The following is a 25,463-nucleotide window of genomic DNA, read 5'->3' on the forward strand; positions in this document are numbered from 1 at the left end:
AGAGTGTGTGAATAATGATGGGCTGTTCTTCATAAAATTACATAGGTGTCGAAGAGGGGGATGGAGCCATTGCTGCACTGTTATGGGAAAGCCTTTAAGTTAAAACATGCTTCTCCCGAGGCTATGCCAGTAGGACTGTTAATTTCGTCACCAAAAATATTCGTCAAACACCTATTTTTCAGTGGCAATTCACTAGACTATAACTGACTAAATAGACCAAGAAAAAACGAATTTAACGAAAATTATTTTTCATTTCAGTTGACTAAAACGAGACGACAAAAGGTATCTCTTAACCACGTTTCCATCCACAGTTTTTATGAAAGATAAGTCATACTATATTTAAAACAAACAAAAAAATCATGACAGCTGTGATGGAAACAGGAAGTTAAATTACGATTTTAAATTCCGACGTAAATCTCTATTTTGACATGGTGGGATCTATTTGTATCAGTAAAATGATATTGTGTAGTTATTTTTTACTTGAATATGATTTTGTTTCTTTGGGACATCACTACACGGTTTTTTGTTATTGTAATTTGAAATGTAGTAATTTATTTTTATATTTTTAATCAGTTTTAAAATACCATTGGTGGGGAAATGCGCATATTTTCTTTATGCGGAATTTTGAATATTCACATAAATCTGTCTCCAATTGGATGGATATCTGTTGACAAAAATTGACTAAGTGGAATGGATAAGAGTTTTTGGAGAGATGGAGAGCTTTTCCGTGACAAGCACAATTAATATTAGCATGCACATCGCAGTTCTGATCGGCAGTGGGAACGATACACCACAGCCAACATCAGCTGGTGAGCTGCTGGGGAGCAAGCGATGTGTGTGGGCAGACAGGCCCTGCTCTGCCTTGATTATACACATTGTGCAGGCGACTCTTGCTTCCCCATAGCTAACCAGTCACATATTACTTTTCCATTACTTTGCGGCACCATCTGGTGATTGTGTTACTCAAGCTCTCGCTCTCTCTCTGTACTTGTGTGTGTCTAGTTATTCTGTATGTAATGTGCAATATCTATGTAGGGGGAATTAGGAATTTACATGACATGATCATTCTTATATATGTTTGTTATATTTCTGCTTTTGGGAATGCAGAAACAACATGTTAGGACAAGGCTATGTATGTTTGAACATACTGTAGAAGTCAGTGATTTATGTTTACTGTAGGTTAATGAGGCAATACAAAATATGATGACTAAAATTAAAGGGCATTTAGATGACTAAAATGGCTCACTGTTTTTGTCATTTTGACAATAACGACTAAATCCTTATTCAAATGACCAAAATGTGACTAAGACTAGATTAAATCAAATTTTAAAAAGTGGCACAATTAACACTGTAGTAGGACTAACAATGTCATAACAGGGTAAAAGACTATCAAATCTTTTTAGGTTCTGAACACTGTTATATTTTGCAATGTTTTTTTTAATCACTCTGGTTATTAACACTACCTTAAAACATAAATGAGATCAGATTTTCAGATAACTGTAACAGTTTAATTTCATTTGACCTCCATGACTGAACTGTGGTTTGAGTGTGTAATGGCTATAACATTGTCAGAAAGACCCTGCAAGAAACTCTGTGTGTGAAATTCTGAATGACACTGTTCTGTGGTGATTTTGATGGGATGCAGTAAAAAGTGATAGACGGTTTCAAATGTCATCCTTGGTCAGCAAACAGGTTAGCAGTCTCCCTTTTTAATTTCTACATTTTGTGCTTTTAATAGAATCAGGGATGTAGTTGGGCTGACGTTATATTGCGATGACGCAACCTCCCTCAAGTGTCATATGACACTCTTCAAATGCAAACAGGCACCAATTGCCAGTGGCGTGTTTTGGGGAACTGCTGACTGTCTGCACAGCGGCAGCCCTTAGACTCAACGCTAGCTGGCTGTCGGCTGGCCCCTATTTACTTGCTGTAGATTATGTTGCTGGTGAATTCTTGGCTGCCATACCTCCCCTTTGTTTTATTATCTGAGTAAGTATCCTGTTTTGGAAGTTACTATGGAGACCAGAGAGAAAACAGACATTTTTCTCAGCTATTGTTCAGCTCTCTTTCCTCCCTCCTGGTTAGTCAGAGGCCTTGGTTTACCATTACTGCAGCCATAGTCTACACAGAACTCACCCGCTGACACCCTCACACAGACAAACACACTCTCACATTCTTTCACGCTCTCCTTCTTCTTTGAAACAGTTTTCTGGCATGTGTTCATATGCGGCAGGCCATGGCAGGAGTATGTAAACATAGTTGGGTAAGGAAGAGGACGGTCTTCATCTTATACAGTAGGTAGAGGTTGAGTTCTCGAGCTCATGGTGTCAGGAGCGCAATCCCTCCCCACTGGGCATAAACTGGTTGAATCAGTGTTGTTTCAATGTAATTTCTCAACATATTGTGATGTGGAAAATACATTTCATTTGAAAAATTGCAACATTAGAAGTCATCTTTAAATAAAGTTTGACATTGGATTTGAATAAAATCAAATATATTTAGTTATTAAGAGATCTTTCAGTAATCATTCTCAATATTTTTATTTATCCTTTATTTTGACAGGGAGTCAATGCTGAGACCAAGGTCTCTTTTCCAGATGAGCCCTGTATAGCAACACAATACACATCAAAATACAATAAACAAATTAAACTACACATTCATATGCACGTTAAAATAGACACATTCTTCAGTAAAAAGGTCCCCTAACATCCATCTGAAATGCCCTAGAAGCACCAAATCGTTAGGTAAGTCAGAAGTTTGTAGAGCAGGGCTTTGTAAACAAAAAGAGCTTACTGATGTGATCTACAGTTGAAGTCAGAAGTTTACATACACTTAGGTTGGAGTCATTAAAATGTGTTTTTCAACCACTCCACAAATTTCTTGTTAACAAACTGTAGTTTTGGCAAGTCGGTTAGGACATCTACGTTGTGCATGACACAAGTCATTTTTCCAACAATTGTTTACAGATGGATTATTTCACTTATAATTCACTGTATCACAATTCCAGTGGGTCAGAAGTTTACATACACTAAGTTGACTGCCTTTAAATAGCTTGGAAAATACCAAAAAATGATGGCATGGCTTCTGATAGGCTAATTGACATCATTTGAGTCAATTAGAGGTGTACCTGTGGATGTATTTCAAGGCCTACCTTCAAACTCAGTGCCTCTTTGCTTGACATCATGGGAAAATCAAATGAAATCAGACTTCAGAAAGAAATTGTTGACCTCCACAAGTCTGGTTCATCCTTGGGAGCAATTTCCAAACGCCTGAAGGTACCACGTTCATCTGTACAAACAATAGTAGGCAAGTATAAACACCATGAGACCACGCAGCCGTCATACCGCTCAGGAAGGAGACGCTTTCTGTCTCCTAGAGATGAACATACTTTGGTGCGAAAAGAGCAAATCAATCCCAGAACAACAGCAAAGGACCTTGTGAAGATGCTGGAGGAAACAGGTACAAAAGTATCTATATCCACAGTAAACAAGTCCTATATCGACATAACCTGAAAGGCTGCTCAGCAAGGAACAAGCTGCTGCTCCAAAACCGCCATAAAAAAGCCCAACTATGGTTTGCAACTGCACATGAGGACAAATATCGTACTTTTTGGAGAAATGTCCTCTGGTCTGATGAAACAAAAATAGAACTGTTTGGCCATAATGACCATCGTTATGTTTGGAGGGAAAAGGGGGACGCTTGCAAGCCCAAGAACACCATCCCAACTGTGAAGCACGGGGGTGGCAGCATCATGTTGTGAGTGTGCTTTGCTGAAGGAGGGACTGGTGCACTTCACAATAGATGGTGTCACGAGGAAGGAAAACGATGTGGATATATTGAAGCAGCATTTAAGACATCAGTCAGGAAGTTAAAGCTTGGATGCAAATGGGTCTTCCAAATGGACAATGACCCCAAGCATACTTCCAAACTTGTGGCAAAATGGCTTAAGGACAACAAAGTCATGGTATTGGAGTGGCTATCACAAAGCCTTGACCTCAATCCTATAGAAAATGTGTGGGCAGAACTGAAAAAGCGTGTGCAAGCAAAGAGGCCTACAAACTCGACTCAGTTACACCAGCTCTGTCAGGAGGAATGGGCCAAAATTCACCCAACTTAGTGTGGGCTACCCGAAATGTTTGACTCAAATTATACATTTTAAAGGCAATGCTACCAAATACGAATTGAGTGTATGTAAACTTCTGACCCACTGGGAATGTGATGAAAGAAATAAAAGCTGTCAGTATAAAGTAGATAATTATTTATTTCATGTCACATTCTTAAAATAAAGTGGTGATCCAAACTGACCTAAGACAGGGAATTTTTTACTATGATTAAATGTCAGTAATTGTGGAAAACTGAGTTTAAATGTATTTGGCTAAGGTGTATGTAAACTTCCGACTTCAACTGTATGTGACTTCAAAGAGGTCTAACCAACCTTTTGGTAAAGAATACAGTGATGTGTAACAAAATTGTCTCGTGATAAAACGAAGGGCGCAATGAAAAACAAGAGTTTAAGAGTAGAGGTAGCTGCATTTTGATAAATAGTTTCACCATAATCAAGAACAGGTAGAAAGGTTAACTGCACAATCTGCTTCCTGCTGACTAAAGAGAGACGAGATCTGTTTCTGTAAAAAAAAAACTTTAAATAATAGTTTCTTTAGAAACTCAGTCGTGTTTTTTTAAATGATAAATCATTATCAATCCAAATACCAAGGTGTTTGTATGCTGTGACTCGTTCGATTACAGAACCATCCGATCAGTAAAGATATAATCCACAATCTTATGAGAACTTGAAAACAGCATGTATTTAGTTTTGCCCATATTAAGTACGCGTTTTAAATCAGTCAGGGCTTCCTGCACAACTGCAAAATTGGGCTGTAGCCTTGTCACAGGCAGATCAGCAGTCAGGGCAATTGCATACATAATAGTATCATCCACATGTAGATGAAATTGACTCTTTTTTTTACCTCTTAAGGATCCGCCCCTTTTTTAAAATTTTCGCCTAAAATGACATACCCAAATCTAACTGCCTGTAGCTCAGGACCTGAAGCAAGGATATGCATGTTCTTGATACTATTTGAAAGGAAACACGTTGACGTTTGTGGAAATGTGAAATGAATGTCAGAGAATATAACACATTAGATATGTTAAAAGTTAATAAAATGAAAAGAAAACAACAATGTTTTGTATTTTTTAGTACCATCAACTTTGAAATGCAAGAGAAAGGCCATACTGTATTATTCCAGCCCAGGCACAATTTAGATTTTGGCCGCTAGATGGCAGCAGTGTATGTGCAAAGTTTTAGATCAATGAACTATTGCATTTCTGTAAAAAAAATTGTATCAAGACTTCCCAAATGTGCCAAATTGGTTTATTAATACATATTCATGTTCAAAACTGTGCACTCTCCTCAAACAATAGCATGGTATTCTTTCACTGTAATAGCTACTGTAAATTGGACAGTGCAGCTAGATAAACATGAATTTAAGCTTTCTGCCAACATCAGATATGTCTATGTCCTGGGAAATGTTCTTGTTACTTACAACCTCTTGCAAATCACATTAGCCTACATTAGCTCAACGGTCCCGAGGTTGGGACACCTATTCCTGTAGAGGTTTTAACAGATTGACCAGTAGCATTTATACACTGTTCAAAAAAATGAAGGGAACACTAAAATAACATATCCTAGATCTGAATGAATGAAATATTCTTATTAAATACTTTTTTCTTTACATAGTTGAATGTGCTGACAACAAAATCACACAAAAGTTATCAATGGAAATCAAATCAATCAACCCATGGAGGTCTGGATTTGGAGTCACACTCAAAATTAAAGTGGAAAACCACACTACAGGCTGATCCAACTTTGATGTAATGTCCTTAAAACAAATCAAAATGAGGCTCAGTAGTGCCTGTATGACCTCCCTACAATGCCTGGGCATGCTCCTGATGAGTTGGGGGATGGTCTCCTGAGGGATCTCCTCCCAGACCTGGACTAAAGCATCCACCAACTCCTGGACAGTCTGTGGTGCAACGTGGCATTGGTGGATGGAACGAGACATGATGTCCCAGATGTGCTCAATTGGATTCAGGTCTGGGGAACGGGCGGGCCAGTCCATAGCATCAATGCCTTCCTCTTGCAGGAACTGCTGACACACTCCAGCCACATGAGATCTAGCATTATCTTGCATTAGGAGGAACCCAGGGCCAACTGCACCAGCATATGGTCTCACAAGGAGTCTGAGGATCTAATCTCGGTACCTAATGGCAGTCAGGCTACCTCTGGCGAGCACATGGAGGGCTGTGTGGTCCCCCAAAGAAATGCCACCCCACACCATGACTGAACCACCGCCAAACCGGTCATGCTGGAGGATGTTGCAATCAGCAGAACGTTCTCCACAGCGTCTCCAGACTGTCACGTCTGTCACGTGCTCAGTGTGAACCTGCTTTCATCTGTGAAGAGCAGAGGGCGCCAGTGGCGAATTTGTCAATCTTGGTGTTCTCTGGCAAATGCCAAACGTCCTACACGGTGTTGGGCTGTAAGCACAACCCCCACCTGTGGACGTCGGGGCCCTCATACCACCCTCATGGAGTCTGTTTCTGACCGTTTGAGCAGACACATGCACATTTGTGGCCTGCTGGAGGTCATTTTGCAGGGCTCTGGCAGTGCTCCTCCTTGCACAAAGGCGGAGGTAGCGGTCCTGCTGCTGGGTTGTTGCCCTCCTACAGCCTCCTCCATGTCTCCTGATGTACTGGCCTGTCTCCTGGTAGCGCCTCCATGCTCTGGACACTACGCTGACAGACACAGCAAACCTTCTTGCCACAGCTCACATTGATGTGCCATCCTGGATGAGCTGCACTACCTGAGCCACTTGTGTGGGTTGTAGACTCCGTCTCATGCTACCACTAGAGTGAAAGCACCGCCAGTATTCAAAAGTGACCAAAATATCAGCCAGGAAGCATAGGAACTGAGAAGTGGTCTGTGGTCACCACCTGCAGAACCACTCCTTTATTGGGGGTGTCTTGCTAATTGCCTATAATTTCCACCTGTTGTCTATTCCATTTACACAACAGCATGTGAAATTTATTGTCAATCAGTGTTGCTTCCTAAGTGGACAGTTTGATTTCACAGAAGTGTGATTGACTTGGAGTTACATTGTGTTGTTTAAGTGTTCCCTTTATTTTTTTGAGCAGTGTATAAGTAGTGAAAAGAACAGGTCCTGGTATCGACTCCTGCGGAATACTTTAATGTACTTCAAGAAATTTGGACTTAATTCAATCAATCATGATGGCCTGAGTTCTGTCACTAAGAATTATGAAACCATAAACAGGTATCAGAGCTCAGGCCTACCGATGACAACTTATTCAATAAAATAGCATAATCGAACGTATCAAAAGATTTTGACAGGTCCACAAACAAAGCAACACATTTACTTTTAGTTTCTGAAGCATTGACAAGATCATTAACAACTAAAGTGGTTGCTGTAATAGTGATATGCTCAGGCCTAAACCCTGATTGGTTTACATTTCAAATACATTTCCCAGATAAAAAAGAGCAAAGCTGTACATTTACCAATGATTCAAGAATCTTCACAAAACAATGAGGGCTTGAAATGGGGCAATAATTATTAAGATCTCTACTCTCCCACCCTTATGAAGTGGCAGCACAAGAACTGATTTTGGAATATTTCCTGATAATGTTAAATAAAAAATGTGGATTATTGAGCCAACAATGATGGGCGCTGCACAGTTAAGCAGACTGGGATCCAATTGGTCAGCGCCTGTGGATTTCTTGTTGTCTATTGCAAGCAAAGCATCGAAGACTTATTTTTCTGTAAATAGCCAAAAAGAAAAGCTTGGACTATCATTTTTCTGACCATTCAGCAAGTTTCCCCTAAGATCATCCAGACCAATATCATTGTGAATAGGGTTGGAAGTTATTTTAAAGAGAAGGCATGTTGAAATAAAATGGTGATTAATTAAATGCATCAATGATGGCATTTTTTCTGTAATGAGGCCTGTCTGAATTAATTTGTTGTGGCAAAGAGGAAGAAGTAGAGCCCTTCAGGGATTTGACAGTTTTCCAGAACATTTAGTTGAGTTACAACCTGAATTCAAAATGGATTAAATAAAAAAAATCTCAGTCATCTACACACAATACCCAATAATGAAGAAGTGAGGACATATTTTTAGACATTTCTGCAAATGTATTGAAAATTAAATACAGAAATATCTCATTTACTGAGTCCAGTACATTTAGTGGCAATTACATTTGCCAGCAATTGCAGCTGTGAGTCTTTCTGGGTAAGTCTCTAAGAGCTTTGCACACCTAGATTGTACAATCGTTTTGCACATTGTTCATTAAAAAATTATTAAGTTGGTTGTTGATTGCTTGACAGCCATTTTCAAGTCTTGCCATAGATGTTTGAGCCGAGTTAAGTCAAACTGTAACTAGGCCACTCAAGAACTTTCAATGTCGTCTTGGTAAGCAACTCCAGTGTATATTTGGTCTTGTGTTTTATGTTATTATCCTGCTGAAAGGTAAATTTGTCTCCCAGTTTCTGTTGGAAAGCAGACTAAACAAGCTTTCCTTCTCGAATTTTGCCTGTGCTAAGCTCTATTCCATTTATTTTATTCCCAAAAACTCTGTAGTCCTTGCCGATGACAAGCAAACCCATAACATGATGCAGCCACCACCATGCTTGAAAATATGAATAATGGTACTCGGTGATGTGTTGTGTTGGATTTGCACCAAACATAACGCTTTGTATTCCTCACATAAAGTCAATTTCTAAAGCCACATTTTTTCATTTTTTACATTAATGCCTTATTGCAAACAGGATGCATGTTGTGGAATATTTTTATTCTGTCATTTAGGTTAGTATTGTGGAGTAACCACAATGTTGTTGATCCATCCTCAGTTTTCTCCTATCGCAGCCATTAAACTCTGTAATTGGCCTCATGGTGAAATTCCTGAGCGGTTTCCTTCCTCTCCTGCAACTGAGTTAGGAAGGACACCTGTATCTTTGTAGTGACTGGGTGTATTCATACACCATCCAAAGTTTAATTAATAATTTCACTGTGCTCAAATGGATTTTCAATGCCTGCTTTTTAAAATTATTTACCCATCTACCAATAGTTTCCCTTCTTTGTGAGGCAATGTAAAACCTCCCTGGTCTCTGTGGTTCAATCTACAGTATGTTTGAAATTCATGGGGAATGTGTGGGGTACAGAGATGAGGTTGTCATTCAAAAATCATGTTAAACACTATTATTGCACACAGATTGAGTCCATGCAACTTATTATATGACTTGTTAAGCACATTCTTACTTCTGAATTTATTTAGTCTTGCCATAAAGAGGTTGAATACATACTGTATTGACTCATTTCAGCTTTACATTTATTATTAATATATATTTTTTAATAATATAAAAACGTAATTCCACTTTGACATTATGAGGTATTGTGTGTAGGCTAGTGACACAAAATCTAAGTTTAATCCATTTTAAATTCCAGATGTAACACATTTTTTGGAAAGGTCAAGTGGTGTGAATACTTTCTGAAGGCACTGTAATAATCAGAGTTATCCTTTCTGATTTGTCTTATACTATGATTCCTCAGTTGCTTAAAAGCTTGATAGTCTGGGCTAAAGACTGTGTTCCTGGCCTTTAAAAAAATATATGCATATATAAATATATAGTCTGGCAGTCTCTATGGGGGTGCCACAGGGTTCAGTTCTTGGACTGACTCTCTTCTCTGTATACATCAGTGATGTCGCTCTTGCTGCTGGTAAGTCTCTGATACACCACTACGCAGACAACACCATTCTGTATACTTCTGGCCCTTCCTTGGACACTGTGTTAACAACCCTCCAGACGAGCTTCAATGCCATACAACTCTCCTTCCGTGGCCTCCAATTGCTCTTAAATACAAGTCAAACTAAATGCATGCTCTTCAACCGATCGCTGCCTGCACCTGCCGCCCGTCCAACATCACTACTCTGGACGGTTCTGACTTAGAATATGTGGACAACTACAAATACCTAGGTGTCTGGCTAGACTGTAAACTCTCCTTCCAGACTCACATCAAACATCTCCAATCCAAAGTTAAATCTAGAATTGGCTTCCTATTTTGCTCCAAAGCATCCTTCACTCATGCTGCCAAACATACCCTTGTAAAACTGACCATCCTACCGATCCTCGACTTCGGCGATGTCATTTACAAAATAGCCTCCAACACTCTACTCAACAAATTGGATGCAGTCTATCACAGTGCCATCCGTTTTGTCACCAAAGCCCCATATACCACCCACCACTGCGACCTGTACGCTCTCGTTGGCTGGCCCTCGCTTCATACTCGTCGCCAAACCCACTGGCTCCAGGTCATCTACAAGACCCTGCTAGGTAAAGTTCCCTTATCTCAGCTCGCTGGTCACCATAGCAGCACCCACCTGTAGCACGCGCTCCAGCAGGTATATCTCTCTGGTCACCCCCAAAACCAATTTTTCCTTTGGCCGCCTCTCCTTCCAGTTCTCTGCTGCCAATGACTGGAACGAACTACAAAAATCTCTGAAACTGGAAACACTTACCTCCCTCACTAGCTTTAAGCACCAGCTGTCAAAGCAGCTCACAGATTACTCGACCTGTACATAGCCCATCTATAATTTAGCCCAAACAACTACCTCTCCCCCTACTGTATTTATTTATTTATGTATTTATTTATTTTGCTCCTTTGCACCCCATTATTTCTATCTCTACTTTGCACATTCTTCCACTGCAAATCTACCATTCCAGTGTTTTACTTGCTATATTGTATTTACTTCGCCACCATGGCCTTTTTTTTGCCATCGATAGGAAACAATACCGTGCAGCCGTATTCAAGATATCGTTTAGGACCTTGAGCGTGGTTGAGGTGCACCCATGACCAGCTCTGAAACCAGATTGCATAGCAGAGAAAGTATGGTGGGATTTGAAATGGTCGGTAATCTGTTTGTTGACTTGGCTTTCAAAGACCTTAGAAAGGCAGGGTAGGGTAGATATAGGTCTGTAGGAGTTTGGGTCAAGAGTGTCCCCCCCTTTGAGGAGGGGGATGACCGCAGCTGCTTTCCAAACTTTGGGAATCTCAGACGACACGAAAGAGAGGTTGAACAGACTAGTAATAGGGGTTGCACCAATTTCGGCAGATCAGTTTTTAGAAAGAAATGGTCCAGATTGTCTAGCCCGGCTGATTTGTAAGGGTCCAGATTTTGCAGCTCTCTCAGAACATCAGCTGACTGGATTTGGGAGAAGGAGAAATGGGGAAGGCTTGGGCGAGTTGCTGTGGGGGGTACAGTGCTGTTGACTGGGGTAGGGGTAGCCAGGTGGAAAGCATGGCCAGCCGTAGAAAAATGCTTATTGAAATTCTCAATTATAGTGGATTTATCGGTGGTGACAGTGTTTCCTGTCTTCAGTGCAGTGGGCAGCTGGGAGGAGGTGTTCTTATTCTCCATGGACTTTACAGTGTCCCAGAACTTTTTTGAGTTTGTATTGCAGGAAGCAAATTTCAGCTTGAAAAAGCTAGCCTTTTCTAACTACCTGTGTATATTGGTTTCTAGCTTCCCTGAAAAGTTGCATATCACAGGGCTGTTCGATGCTAAAGCAGAACCATATGATGTTTTTGTGTTGGTTAAGGGCAGTCAGGTCTGGAGAGAACCAAGGGCTATATCTATTCCTGGTTCTACATTTCTTGAATGGGGCATGCTTAATTAAGATGGTGAGGAAGGCATTTTTAAAGAATAACCAGGCATCCTCTACTGACGGGATGAGATCAATATCCTTCCAGGATACCCCGGCCAGGTCGATTAGAAAGGCCTGCTCGCAGAAGTGTTTCAGGGAGCGTATGACAGTGATGAGTGGAGGGATATCTTCAACCACCAACTTACCATCCTGAGACAAGGCAGAGTATAGCCCACAAAGATCTCCGCCACGGCACAACCCAAGGGGGGGGGTATCAGTCTATCATTACTTTAAATTACCTCTGCTGCAGAGGATAAGTTCATTAGAGTTACCAACCTCAGAAATTGTAGCCCAAATGAGTAGGTGTGCCCAAACCTTTGACTGGTACTGTATGTATTTTCACATCTCTATCACAAACAACTGGGCAATGGATACAAATATCTTGGGGCGAAGACACTAGTAGGAACATATTTCTCTGGTGTATTCGTTAAAATAAGATTGATTAGAGTTGACTTTGAAGGATCTTTAAGCTTAGTCACCAGCTGGGTTAGGTTTAGATCATGACATGTCTTTGATATTGTCTGAAGCCTGCATTTCCAATCATAGGTCACACAGGATAATAACTCTGATTTAGTAAAAGGCAATAAACTAGTTAACAAAGGCTTAAAGATAGTAGCTCACATTTGTTGGTAAGGAAAATGGATTTCAGTAAAGAGACAGATAAATGATTTTTAATAAGAATGGCCACTCTACCATCTCTACCCTGTCTATCATCTCTGAACACATTATAACCCCCAATATTAAGTCCACAATGTCCCCAGAGATCCACGTTTCAGTCAATACCAGAATGTTTGGATTTGTCTACTTCGTCCCGATCTTGATGTAATCCAGTTTAGGAAGTAAGCCCCTTATGTTCAGATGCATCAACCCAAGTCCTTTACGATGTTTAAAGTCACATGGAGTTTCCAACACGAACAAGCTATCTTCAATTGGTAGTTGAAGGCCCTGTCTGATGGTTGATATTGATAAAGTTGGTACGGCTATAAGATTGCATAGAACTGCCCCATTTGGTCTATATCCCTATTAGTAATAGAGGAAAGAGTAGAAATTGAAATGACTTTTCTAAAGTTGGCACCATAGGCCCCGAGGCCACAGCCAATGTCAGTATGAGGAACTCTCAGATTAACCAATGATGGAATGCTATAAACTGATTTACATGGGCTTTGGTTGCTATCGTGTATCAGCCCAAGCCCGCTACATTATTTGAAAACCGAGGGTGTTGAAAAGGCCCATGGAGTTGGTGGAATCGGCCATAAATTTATGGCCGATTGCGCAACTGGGCCAGAGCGCTTTAATTAGGTCGGGTGGAAATGTCCGACAGGTCTCAACTCATTAAAAGGAGGATAACGCCTCCGCCCGACCTCGCTGCCTCCCCCCCTCCCCCAACTCTGTCTAATACAGACATTGTGTGCGTCCACAAATTGTAAATCCACCGAATCTGTTATCTTTCATCTGAACTATTTGTTGTGCTTGGGAGAGTGGGCCATCAGTTATTGTTTATAGGTAATACAGAGGAGCGCGGTTTGGACAATGATGTCAGCCCTACAGATCATCACTGGACAATTATGGCATTGATATATGATTCAAATGTAACTAAATTATATATACATATCAAGACAAACCTGGAAATATGAAACCTAATTCATATTTGCTAAATTGATAATCCTGAGATCAAACTGATTGAGATTATAGATGTAATAATTTATAACTGATCAATTTATTTGCATAATCATTATCATGATTATTGTGAACGGTTATGATCCTAAATGACTCAATCATGCGTCATGTTGAACTGACTTGCTTAATTACTTCATAATGTCAATGAGAATGATTGTTAATATGATTTGACTTTTGTGATCATGAATTTGATTTGAGACATGTTATTTTGTTTTCTTTGCTATGCAGCACACAAAGAACTACCCAGTAAATATACCACTTTGTGGTTAAAGGAATTCCTGCCTCTGTCTCCTCCATTCCTCTGTCACCTGACCCGTGGCCCTGTTCACCTTCACTATTGTCAGTCATTCGACCTGTCCAGCTACACACACAGATTCCAAGAATCTTTCAGAGGGGCTACTTGACCAAGAAGGAGACTGATGGAGTGTTGCATCAGATGACCTGGCCTCCACAATCCCCTGACCTCAACCCAATTTAGATGGTTTGGGATGAGTTGGACCGCAGAGTGAAGGAAAACCAGCCAACAAGTGCTCCGCATAATGTGGGAACTCCTTCAAGACTGTTGGAAAAGCATTCCAGGTGAAGCCAAGAGTGCGCAAAGCTGTAATCAACGCAAAGGGTGGCTACTTAATAGAATCTCAACTATAAGATATATTTTGATTTGTTTAACACTTTTTTGGTTACCACATGATTCAATATGTGTTATTTCATAGTTTTGATGTGTTCACTATTATTCTACAATGTAGAAAATATCAAAAATAAAGAAAATCCCTTGAATGAGTGGGTGTGTCCAAACGTTTGACTGGCACTGTATATTCACTGTTGTTATCAAAGTCATTCCAAAGAGTAGCTTTAACAGAGCAAATGAAATGTAACCATACGTTATAAGTCATATATCATCAGTGATACTATTTTGGCCTACAGTATATAGAGAGAAATAGTAATGGTGTCTTTTTGTAGGCACTAACTCTGCCATGGCTCGTTGGACAAAGCCTATTTATTTATTTTTATTTTATTTATTTATTTAACCTTTATTTAACTAGGCAAGTCAGTTAAAGAACAAATTCTTATTTACAGTGATAGCCTACCAAAAGGCAAAATACATCCTGCAGGGATGGGGTCTGGGATTAAAATAAAGAATAAAAAAATAACATAAATATAGGACAAAACACATCACGACAAGAGAGACAACGCAACACTACATAAAGAGATACCTAAGACAACAACATAGCAAGGCAGCAACACATGACAACACAGGAAAATGAATGGTGTTTTTGGAAAAATGTCAAAAAAGAGGTATGTGGTAAACACAGGTTTAGGACATCTTATGTTTTTTTTCTATGAGATAATCTCCATCAGCTAGCGTCACTTTGTGTCACTTTTTGTGAATTTGGAAGAATTTGTTATAAAAAAAAAGTACAAAGGCTTAATAATTCCTAAAGATTATGTTAACGGAATACTATTATCTCATAGAACAAAACTTAAGGTATCCTAAGCCTGTGTTAACCTCAGACCTTATTTTCTGCGTTTATACCAAAACCCATTTCTTTCCCCATTCATTTTTCCCATAGGGATCGCTGAGGTAACTCATTTTGGGGTTTTAGGACTAAAAGCTGGCGAGATCGATAGCATTTGCAAAATTATCAACAGCTATTGCTTCAATTCAACACATGGTTGAACTAAAAATAGACAACACATATAGGCTTTCAAATCTATTCTTCAAGTTAATCCTTAATATGTCAGATTCACATCTCCATCTCAACCAAAAATTTAAGTTAAACAATAGGACTAAATCCAATCAAATTTTATTTAAAGTTCATTTAATGTTTGATTTATATTAGATTTAGTACTATTCTTTCATTTAGCTTAAACATTTGCTTGAACATTTGAAGGAAATCTTTTGGTTGGAGAGTTCCATCTGTTACACTGACTTAGTTCGGTTTTAATTCCATTTTAACCCAAAATTCCAGTTTGTCTACAAATTAAAAATTGAGATGCTGGATTCACATCTCCATCTTAACCAAGATAACACATTTAGATGAGGACTAAACCAAAAATCTGACATTTGTTTTTTCATTGGAATATGCTTTTAGATGGTTGAAGCATAATGATAACACATTGGGAATTCAACAAAATTCTTGCTGTCTTTTTGAGTGGGTGAATAATGGTTGAAATCTCATTGATCAATGTCTCAACCAAATATTACCCACATTTCCACACGCCCAGTGGGTCCTCACTGTCTGCTGAGCCAGACCTCTCATGCTGTTTCCTAGGAGACTAGAAATTCAGAAAAAAAATCTCAGCTTGAGTTCACAATCGAAGCCTACTCTGTGAAAATGACTCTGAGAAGATCTGTCAAAAGGAAAGGGGGATACCTAGTCAGTTGTACATCTGAATGCATTCAACTGAAATGTGTCTTCCGCATTTAACCATAGAGGTGTGGGGGGCTGCCATAATCAACATCCACGTCTTCTGTGCCTGGGGAACAGTGGGTTAACTGCCTTGCTCAGGGGCAGAATGACAGATTTTTACCTTGTCAGTTCGGGGATTCGATCCAGCAACCTTTTGGTTACTGGCCCAATGCTCTAACATTCTGAGTCTGCTGTGTATGCCTATGTTTTGTTCCAACTTATCCCTTATTCATTCTGGATGTACTGTACCTGACCATGATAAGGGGATATCAGACCTTGTCTAGTAATGAACATCTCCAAATGTAAAGAATTGAGTGAAAGGTGCTCTAGAACTCAACATAAACACATCTTGAATGAGTTGATGAGGAGTAAGGCTTTTCATGGTGGATTTGTGGATTTATAGAGTTTACAGGTCACTGTGTGGTGTGTATCTCACCACAGTATGGAAATTAGAAACTGGGAGCTTGGCCTTAATTGATAAACCTTGACGAGACACTTATTGTATTAGGCAAATGGGGTCTGACATCACAAGGCTGGAATATAAGCCTGCCATTGCTAGTGCAGTTGAGGGAGGACTCGACATAACCAACCAACCAACTAACAAAGAGTGCTCTGTCAGTACTGGGTGAGCATTCGGCTGGGAGACATGACTGATCAGTCAGTGTCCGTTGCGGGTTTACACAAACACAGGACAGATCAAAACTATATCCATCACTGTAGTAACTGTAAGGAGCCAGGCCTAACCCTGGCTGCCTCTCCAGTCATCTTACCAGAGTGCTGAGAATGTGTAGCCTACTGCATGCTGCCTTCATTCAGGTACTGTAAGACTGGAATAACTTTTTTGCTTGTGCTTCCTGGCTTGTTGTTGTTGGTTTGAGTTGGGGCAGCAGAGCACAAGGCGATCAAGTGATCTGGCTTGTGCGTTATGGCAGAAGGGTGCAGGACAATGGTGTAGTTGTAGCCAGGAATGAGCTGCCTTGAGGCAGGGGGTCCTCCTCGGTGAGCATGGTGCTGATGGGGCCTGCAGGACTCTCAGGAGTCTGAGCTGAGGGTGATTTTAGGGTGAGCCTTTGTAGTAGTCAGTTTTCACATGACTGGTGTGTGATGGAAAGGAAAGTTTTCTCCTTAAGGTTTTCTCTCTTATTTCATGCAGTCTACCAGAGAGTTCAGTATAGCTGTGACTGCACCGTGAGCTTGATGTACCAATGCTGTAGAAACCTAAGTTTGGAACCTCACCTCTCTCTCTAGAGGAAAAATAATGGTAGGCTACACTTTTTATCTTCATTTCAGCTACACTACTCAAACAATGGACTCAGGGTTGAGTGATATATCATGTATATACCATGTAATGTAAACATATTGTAACACTTTAATACATATTGTTCTGTCAATTCTCACATTTTCATTCCAAATTGCATGCAAACACACACACGCGCACGCACAGATTTCTACATGTTTTCAACTTGTTTGTATTTCTACACAGTGACCGGCTGTTAGATAACATGTTCTCACCCAGTCTTGTCTCTGGCTGTCTGGTAAATGTTCAGAGCAGCCATTATGATAAGGAAGCAGCAGCCACAGCTTTAATAGACGGGGAAAGTAGAGTAGGGGCACTGACAGGAAACAGACTCTTGTTCCAGACCTCTTTCCATTGTGCTTCATCATTCTCTCTGATGACCACTGCAGTTCAGTGTGAAAAAAGTAGCTCTGTAACATTGAGGACCAACTGATACACTCACCAGCAACACGAGCGAAAGCTAAGATCGCTTGCGAAGCGATGAGATGATTGGGGCGACAGGTAGCCTAGCGGTTAAGAGCGCCAAACGGTCACTGGTTAACCCCTAACAACAACTGCTCCCCTGGTGTCGATGACGTGAATGTCAATTAAGACAGCCCCCCGCACCTCTCTGATTCAGAGGGGTTGGGTTAAATGCATAAGACACATTTCAGTTGAATGCATTCAGTTGCACAACTGACTAGGCAACTGAAGCAACTAAAACCATAGACAGACAAACACCAGATCCAGGATTTCTAGTGCCCCTACAACAGCCTCCTAAATAACAATGGATAAAAAACTAAAATAATGAAGGAATAAGCTAAATGTCCAATATAACCAGTAGATATACTAGATGAAAATCCTGCTTTCAGAAATTAAATATATAGTATTGGACAGAGTCAACATCTCAGGGAGTAATCTCTTAAATGTTCCTGCAGAGGCATTCATTTTGAGTAGGTCAATCAATTACTATTATTGAGAACAAACATCTGGTGATAAATTGAGTTCCCTCCAAACAAAAATAACTCCCCGATCCAATGTCCTCTCAATCCAAACGATGGGAAATACATGTTGTTACCTAAAGATGGACAAAGAAATCTCCAGAAATGTAATTTATTAAAACCTCATAAACTCCCAAAGAGTGAGAAAGAGATTATTATCAGGCTAGAGAGTTTAAATCATCTACAGTTGAAGTCGGACGTTTACATACACTTAGGTTGAAGTCATTAAAACTTATTTTTCAACCACTCCACACATTTCTTGTTAACAAACTATAGTCGGTTAGGCTAAGTCGGTTAGGCATCAGAAGCTTCTGATAGGCTAATTGACACAATTTGAGTCAATTGGAGGTGTACCTGTGGATGTATTTCAAGGCCTACCTTCAAACTCAGTGCCTCTTTGCTTGACATCATGGGAAAATCAAAAGAAATGAGAAATTATAGACCTCCACAAGTCTGGTTCATCCTTGGGAGAAATTTCCAAATGCCCGAAGGTACCACGTTCATCTGTACAAACAACAGTACCCAAGTATAAACACCATGGGACCACGCAACTGTCATACCGCTCAGGAAGGAGACGCGTTCTGTCTCTTAGAGATGAACGTACTTTGGTGTGGAAAAGTGCAAATCAATCCCAGAACAACAGCAAAGGACCTTGTCAGGAAGTTAAAGCTTGGTTGCAAATGGGTCTTCCAAATGGACAATGACCCCAAGCATACTTCCAAAGTTGTGGAAAAATGGCTGAAGGACAACAAAGTCAAGGAATTGGAGTGGCCATCACAAAGCCCTGACCTCAATCCTATAGAAAATGTGTGGGCAGAACAGAAAAAGCGTGTGCAAGCAAGGAGGCCTACAAACCTGACTCAGTTACACCATCTCTGTCAGGAGGAATGGGCCAAAATTCACCCAATTTATTGTGGGAAGCTTGTGGAAGGCTCCCAGAAATGTTTGACCCAAGTTAAACAATTTAAAGGCAATGCTACCAAATACTAATTGAGTGTATGTAAACTTCTGACCCACTGGGAATGTGATGAAAGAAATTAAAGCTAAAATAAATCATTCTCTCTACTATTATTTTGACATTTCACATTCTTAAAATAAAGTGGTGATCCTAACTGACCAAAGACAGGGAATTTTTACTAGGATTAAATGTCAGTGGTTGTGAAAAACTGAGTTTAAATGTATTTGGCTAAGGTGCATGTAAACTTCCGACTTCAACTGTATGTGCCTCTGCTTCATCTGCTGTGGAGTCAGGCTTCACTCTGGCCATCTCAAATACTAGAATCAAAGGATCATGTCCTGCATGCCTGTCACCCACTTACTATTAAATGTGTTAATTTGGGATGATCTATCCTAACCCTTTTTATTAGTGCCAGTTCCTTCACTAATGTCATACCTCTACCTTTACATACATCAGAATGTGTCATGCCTGGCTAAGGTCCTACAAGCTGACATGATCATCCTCAGAAGGAGAAATCTTGTGACACCAATGTATTTTTCTTAAGTTGACCCTATAAGCGTTGACATTGTGAAAGCATGAACAATCAATGTGGTTTAGAGCAGTTGTGGTCATAAGATGCTTAGCCAGACCAGACCATGTAAATGGCTCCTGTTTTGTGTGCCATAACGAACTAGTGGTATATAATGTATCCACTGTGTCTACACATGATCCCATTTGTGCTATTTCACAGTAAATTAACCTGGCTCTATTCCTGATATCTGATTACATTGCTCCTTTTCCTGTCTCTACTTCTCATGTTTCCAGCTCATATTTCTATCTCTGCCAGTTCTCAGTGGGACAGGTATAATCATACACCCTGCTTTGAAAGAAAAAAAGGAGATGGATGGAGAGAGAGAGTGGATGTGGGAGAGCAGAGCACAGGGTTTACAGTTAAATAAATGCTGCTGGACTGGCATGCCAAATCTATGGCATTATTGTGGACTGCTACTTCAGAGTGAGGAGGGTAACAGCTTGTCTCTGTCCACAGACTAGCATTGGGCAGAATCAAGACAAGGTGGATGGGGATGAACATGCCAGCAGTGGAGGGGCAGAGGAGAGGGGGCCCTGCCCCGACCCAGGGGAAGCAGGCAGGGATACAGGTGGTGCCATGGAGGGAGGAAGCCCCTGTGAGGAGGCCGGTAAAGCCGGGGAGGACCCAGCGATAGCTGATGCTAAAAGTCTGAATGAAGGTCCAGGCATGGAGCCAACAACACCTTCGGCAGAGAAAAACCATAGCACTCAGAAAGGGGTGAGTCCTTTCAAGGAGGGGGAGGTGAGAGAGGGAGGGGCTGGAGGAGAGGAGGGAAGAGAGGAGGGTGGCAGGACTGCTCCACTGACTCAACAGGATCAGTACAAAAGCCATAGCCCAGAGAGTAACACACAGTGTGAGGAGAAGGCCAGAACACCCAGACAATCCACCGAAAAAGTGAGAGAGAAGAAGAAGGAGGGTAAAACTGCCAAGATGGACCATCGAGATGAAAGAACAGCTCCACACCAGAAAAACCAGGAAGAAAATTGCTGTTCTGCTTCAGAGGGAGTTACTGGTGAGATGTATAATCCAGCTGTGGAGAAAACTGATGGCACTGTTTCAATGGGTGAGAGCACCATGGAATACAAGAAGGAAGGTTCTGTGAAAGTCGGCAAGGATGGGACTAATACTGAAACTACTGATGACGTCATTCAAGAGGGAGGAAGAAATATGTTGACTGTTCAGAAAGACCAGGAAATTAAAATTAAAAATGAACCCTCAAAGGCAGTTGAGGATGGAGACACCAGGTGCATTGATGGAGCAGTAGGCGATTTGAGAGAGCTGAAAGACCCCTACAAGGCTGAACTTCAAATACCATTGAAAAAGACAAAAGGGGAAAAGTCTCTGTTAGCCGTGGGTGGTACCTTGAATCATGACCCTCCAACAACGGGACAGGTAAAGCCACATGGACATGAAAACAAGGGTGACATTGAGAAAGAAAATAAAGTGTCAGAGGTGGCAAGGTGTGACATTAAGCCTGACCTGAATGATAATCACAAACAAAGTGAGCTGGAAGGGGCAGGATCCCCTACAACTGACCCTCCCACTCATAGGGACAAAGAAGCCTTGCCCATGGGGCATACAGAGGAGCCCAGCTCCATTTTGGAGAAGCTTCTGAAAATAAACAAAAATGAGCCGTCTCCAGATCTCTCCAAAGTTAAAAAGGTGGTCTCTGTGTCAAGGGACCAGTCTGATGACCATGACCAGCTGCAACCTGAGACAAAGCTTCATCCAGTGGCTGTGGAGACAGGGGCTGTGCCAACACCAAAACCTGCAGTGAAGGAAACAACACCAAAACGTGCTGCCAAGGAAACAACACCAAAACCTGCCGCCAAGGAAACAACACCAAAACCTGCTGCCAAGAAAACAACACCAAAACCTGCCGCCAAGAAAAGAACACCAAAACCTGCTGCCAAGAAAACAACTCCAAAACCTGCTGCCAAGGAAACAACACCAAAACCAGCTGCCAAGGAAACAACACCAAAACCTGCTGCCAAGGAAACAACACCAAAACCATCCGCTGATATTGCAAAGACAGCTCCAGATCAAAATAACCCTGGATTACAATGCCATATTGAGGAGGAAACCATAATGTTATCATCCTCTGTATGTACAACAGAGAGACTCCCTGGAGCAGAAGCTAACACTAAGCCCTGTCATGAGGAGATTCATCCACAAAGCCTGGAAAAAAGTGACCAGGCAGGGAAAACTACTCAGGACTCTACAGATATCATCTGTTCACCAGCTCCACCTCTGGAGACTGGATCTGTCACTGATAGAGAAGCAGGAATGTCATCACTGATGGATGAGGCTTACTGTATGGCTTCAGAACATGACTTTGCAACAACAGCTGCCTCGCCCCAAAATGAGGGGAAGACGATGAAAAATACTCCCCCAGCTGAGACCCCATCACCAGAGACTAGGAGTGAGGTCATCACAGAAAAACCTGCATCTTCCTCAGTGTCTGATGAGGGCGTCATTGAGTCTACTGAGTCTCCATTCTGCAATAAAGAGGATGATCAAACCACAGAGCCCCTGCCTTTGCACAACATTGATGAATCACCAAGCGCTATCACTGTCACTGAGATTCCTCCACCAACACCCAGGCAATGCACCTCAGAGGCCTTGCATGCTGAGTCTATGGAGGAGGCTAAGACCATGAAGGACCCTCCTCAAATAACACACATCCCAGTTGTAGTGATAGAGGCTGCCTCAGCCTCGGTAGGAACTGGGAGTGCTCTATCAGCAGAAAGCCAAGAGAGTATGGATAATCAGAACAAAGATGAGAAGCTTCAGTCTCAAGATGTTACATTAAAAACAGAGCTTGTGTCAGAGCAAGTCACAGAGAGCAACACTGCTGTCCACTTTGATGAAAAGTCTACCCAGGACAGGGACCAAACTGTCTCAGAGAGTGGCAAACACCAGGATACTCCTAAATCAAGGCCTGTCTCTGAACTCTTAAAGGAGAACATTCTACTACAAGAAAAGCTGAAGCATCCGGATATGACAAAGCCATTGGAAGCTAAACCTGATGGAGTTTCAGAGCAACCCCAGTCTGTGAATGTGGCTCAAATGTTGGCGGCTTTTGACACCCCCAAGAAATCCCCAGAGAAGACACTGGAGAGGAAACCATCTGTGAGAAAAGGTATGAGCTTTACAAGTTTTCATCTGAATTGTGCATTATGTGACAGCCTACTGTAAGTGGGGATGAATGAAAGATAACAGATGTGCATGAATCAGAAACTTGTATATTTGAATAATTTGTATGTTGAAAGTGTTTGGTAATCACAGGCTTTTCTGATCCATAGGTCCAAAACATTGTTTTTCATTTAGTTATATGATTTATCCCAATCCCCTCCAAATCTACTGTGGGCCTAAGCAACAAGGCTCAGGGAAACATTTGGTGGCTGATTGGACGGTTACAGACGCTATTTATGTGGATTTGTAAAATGATGCCATCTTGTGGCAAGCAGAATAAACAAATTCCTGAGGTAGATTTGGTTCTCAATTCATGTTCTATTTAATCTATTAGCTAAAATACCTCTAAACAACATTTGTCATCAGCTTTAGAGGAGGCAGTTAAAGCAACACACTACATATAGTACACTGCCCTCTTGCCCTTTTACTGAGTCTGGGTGACATTTGCATAGGTACAGTCAGAATAGATTTGCAGCCTACTTCTACTGGGACATTACGTTTTATAAGGGACAGTGCACCAACCACTCCCATGCCTTCAAGGTGTACACATCTGTCATTAAAAGAAAGAGAGGGGGTTATGTCAATGCTTATTGCTCATCAAGTTTCAGATTTTCAAGGCGTTCATATTTATCACATTGTAACAATATACAGTAGATGTGTTATTATGTAGATGCGTTTCCTTTTTATGTTATTCATTATAACACACTATTTATCACATTAACAATTACATATTGGAGGCATGTGTCTTGCTCCCTGACACAGCTCTAACGGGGATTGTGATTGGTGGTCTTGGCTGCTGCTCATCTTTTCCAAACATGCCTGGCCAAGCCATAACTGAGGCGGGGAATGGGGATAGGGGAGGGCGTTGCGTCCGGTGCAGCAGTGACAGAGGGAAAGAGAGCACAAGCGAGTTGTCAGTGGCATTAGCGGTGGATTCAATTGGGTGAACGTCGACAGTCCTATTTTAGATAATTCAGCAGTCAGGGATATTTGTACTTTGATCTGGAAGGTAAGTATTTTTGCTTTTTCTTTAATAATGTTGTACACACAGTTCCGACTTGGTTATTGTATTAATCTGTGTCGTCTGTGCTTTAGTTAGCGAGGCACCACTTGCTTGAATTCAGTGAGGAAAGCTACAGCTAATTGGGATTGACAAGTTTTCAACGCCAATGAGTTAGTTACCTAGCTAAATTAGGTAGCTAACTATCTACATTTTTTGCCTTTAGTACTTGTGATAGCCATAAACTGACTAGCTATCCACCATGTGGGATGAATGACCAGTCCAGCAGCCAGTTGTGGTAGGGTATTATTCCACGACAATGTAATTGTTTCTGATGAACCGAACTGACTTGTGGTATCAGTTAAAACGAGGATGGGGTAATGTAATTTAGCCTCAAACTGTCAAAACGATATAATATTAGGGAGGTAACGTTAGCTAGTTCACTGGAAAGTATTGATTCAGACAGCTGAGCTCATTCAGCTTTACAATGTCATCTGGGTGTTGCTGATGACTGCAGGCTTGCAACAATTTCTTAGCACAATCAAATTAGTTGTGTGTCCACAGATAACCTCTTTTGCAAAAAGGAATTTATAATTAATGTAGGAATGACTCAAATTCCCAGACAAAAGCACATTGTCAGCACAGCTGTGCTACTACTGCTGGCACAGCTATGTTTCGAGGACCGATTGGATAAAATTAATTGTACACAAATATTTTAGTCTGACCATAAAGACGTTATGCGTCTCTCTTTTTTTTCTGACATCGCCCATAAACATTAAACTATGGCTTTGCTCTCTAACCGAGGTGATGGGTCACCGTTAATGGCCCTGTATAATGCCAACCTACTTATATCTGTTACTGTGATTGAACAGCCATAGCTTTGATCAGCCTTAGACTTTTCAGGCTGTTAAAAAATAGCATTTTGATCTATGATAACATTGATTTTACTTGAGGAATTTTGGTTTTCAGACCTGAAGGATTTGCCTATTATTAGCCTCGATCCCCCCTCCAGAACTATTTGCAAAGACGTGTGTTTGCGTAAGCAGCTTGGGTGTTCCCTTCCATTGGAGAATGAGTGAGTCATTGTGGGTGGAGGACTGGCCATAGCTAGCTGTCAGTCTGACCTGAGGGGCACATGTTAACACCATGGTCATGTTTGGTCTGGATGTCAGGACGCATCAACCTCTGGCTGGCAGGTTGGCTGGCCACTCAGACCGCACCACTGTTAACTCCGAAGTTACCCCTCACCTCCCAAGGCTTGTCTGGGAGAGGAAGTGGGTCAGAATAGAGGGAAATTGAGCGTGAGATGCACCGACGTGTTAGGCTACAGAGGGAGTGGGGGTTGGCAAATAAGTCCTCGAACCCCCCTCCAGCCACGTTTGTATAAATGGATTCCAAGATGAAGGTCCTTAGGAAATTTGGGAGAACGCAACAAGAACATGCACATTTTCAGTTAGCATTTCTGCCTGATGGTAACTCTGATTGCATACCTCGGTTCACATCTCACATTCTTGAGTTTGTGTCAGGTCCTGTCTGTGCAAGGTGGTGCTATCCGAGGCCACATCACCAAGGTGAAGTGTTTACATCTTCTGAGACTCCT

The 25,463-nt window shown here is 41.2% G+C and overlaps 2 protein-coding genes across 4 annotated transcripts in view; both read left to right on the forward strand.

Annotated features, from left to right (window-relative positions):
• The window catches only part of si:ch211-108c6.2 (uncharacterized protein LOC559375 homolog), a 31,011-nt gene that overhangs the window by 4,588 nt on the left and 960 nt on the right, over positions 1-25,463 (forward strand). The window contains exons 2-3 of the mRNA XM_024440568.1: positions 20,125-20,409; positions 21,061-22,800. Of these exons, the coding sequence (XP_024296336.1) occupies positions 20,125-20,409; positions 21,061-22,800 (2,025 nt within the window). The remainder of the gene's footprint in view (positions 1-20,124; positions 20,410-21,060; positions 22,801-25,463) is intronic.
• coro1ca (coronin, actin binding protein, 1Ca) overlaps positions 23,723-25,463 on the forward strand; it is a 58,583-nt gene continuing 56,842 nt past the window's right edge. For 2 of the 3 annotated variants that reach the window (XM_024438624.2, XM_024438623.2), the window contains exon 1: positions 23,723-23,872. The gene's annotated coding sequence lies outside the window, so the exon portion shown is untranslated. The remainder of the gene's footprint in view (positions 23,873-25,463) is intronic. The other variant, XM_024438625.2, reaches the window with a different exon arrangement.

Source organism: Oncorhynchus tshawytscha, linkage group LG12 (genome assembly GCF_018296145.1).
Source record: "Oncorhynchus tshawytscha isolate Ot180627B linkage group LG12, Otsh_v2.0, whole genome shotgun sequence".
NCBI lineage: Eukaryota > Metazoa > Chordata > Actinopteri > Salmoniformes > Salmonidae > Oncorhynchus > Oncorhynchus tshawytscha.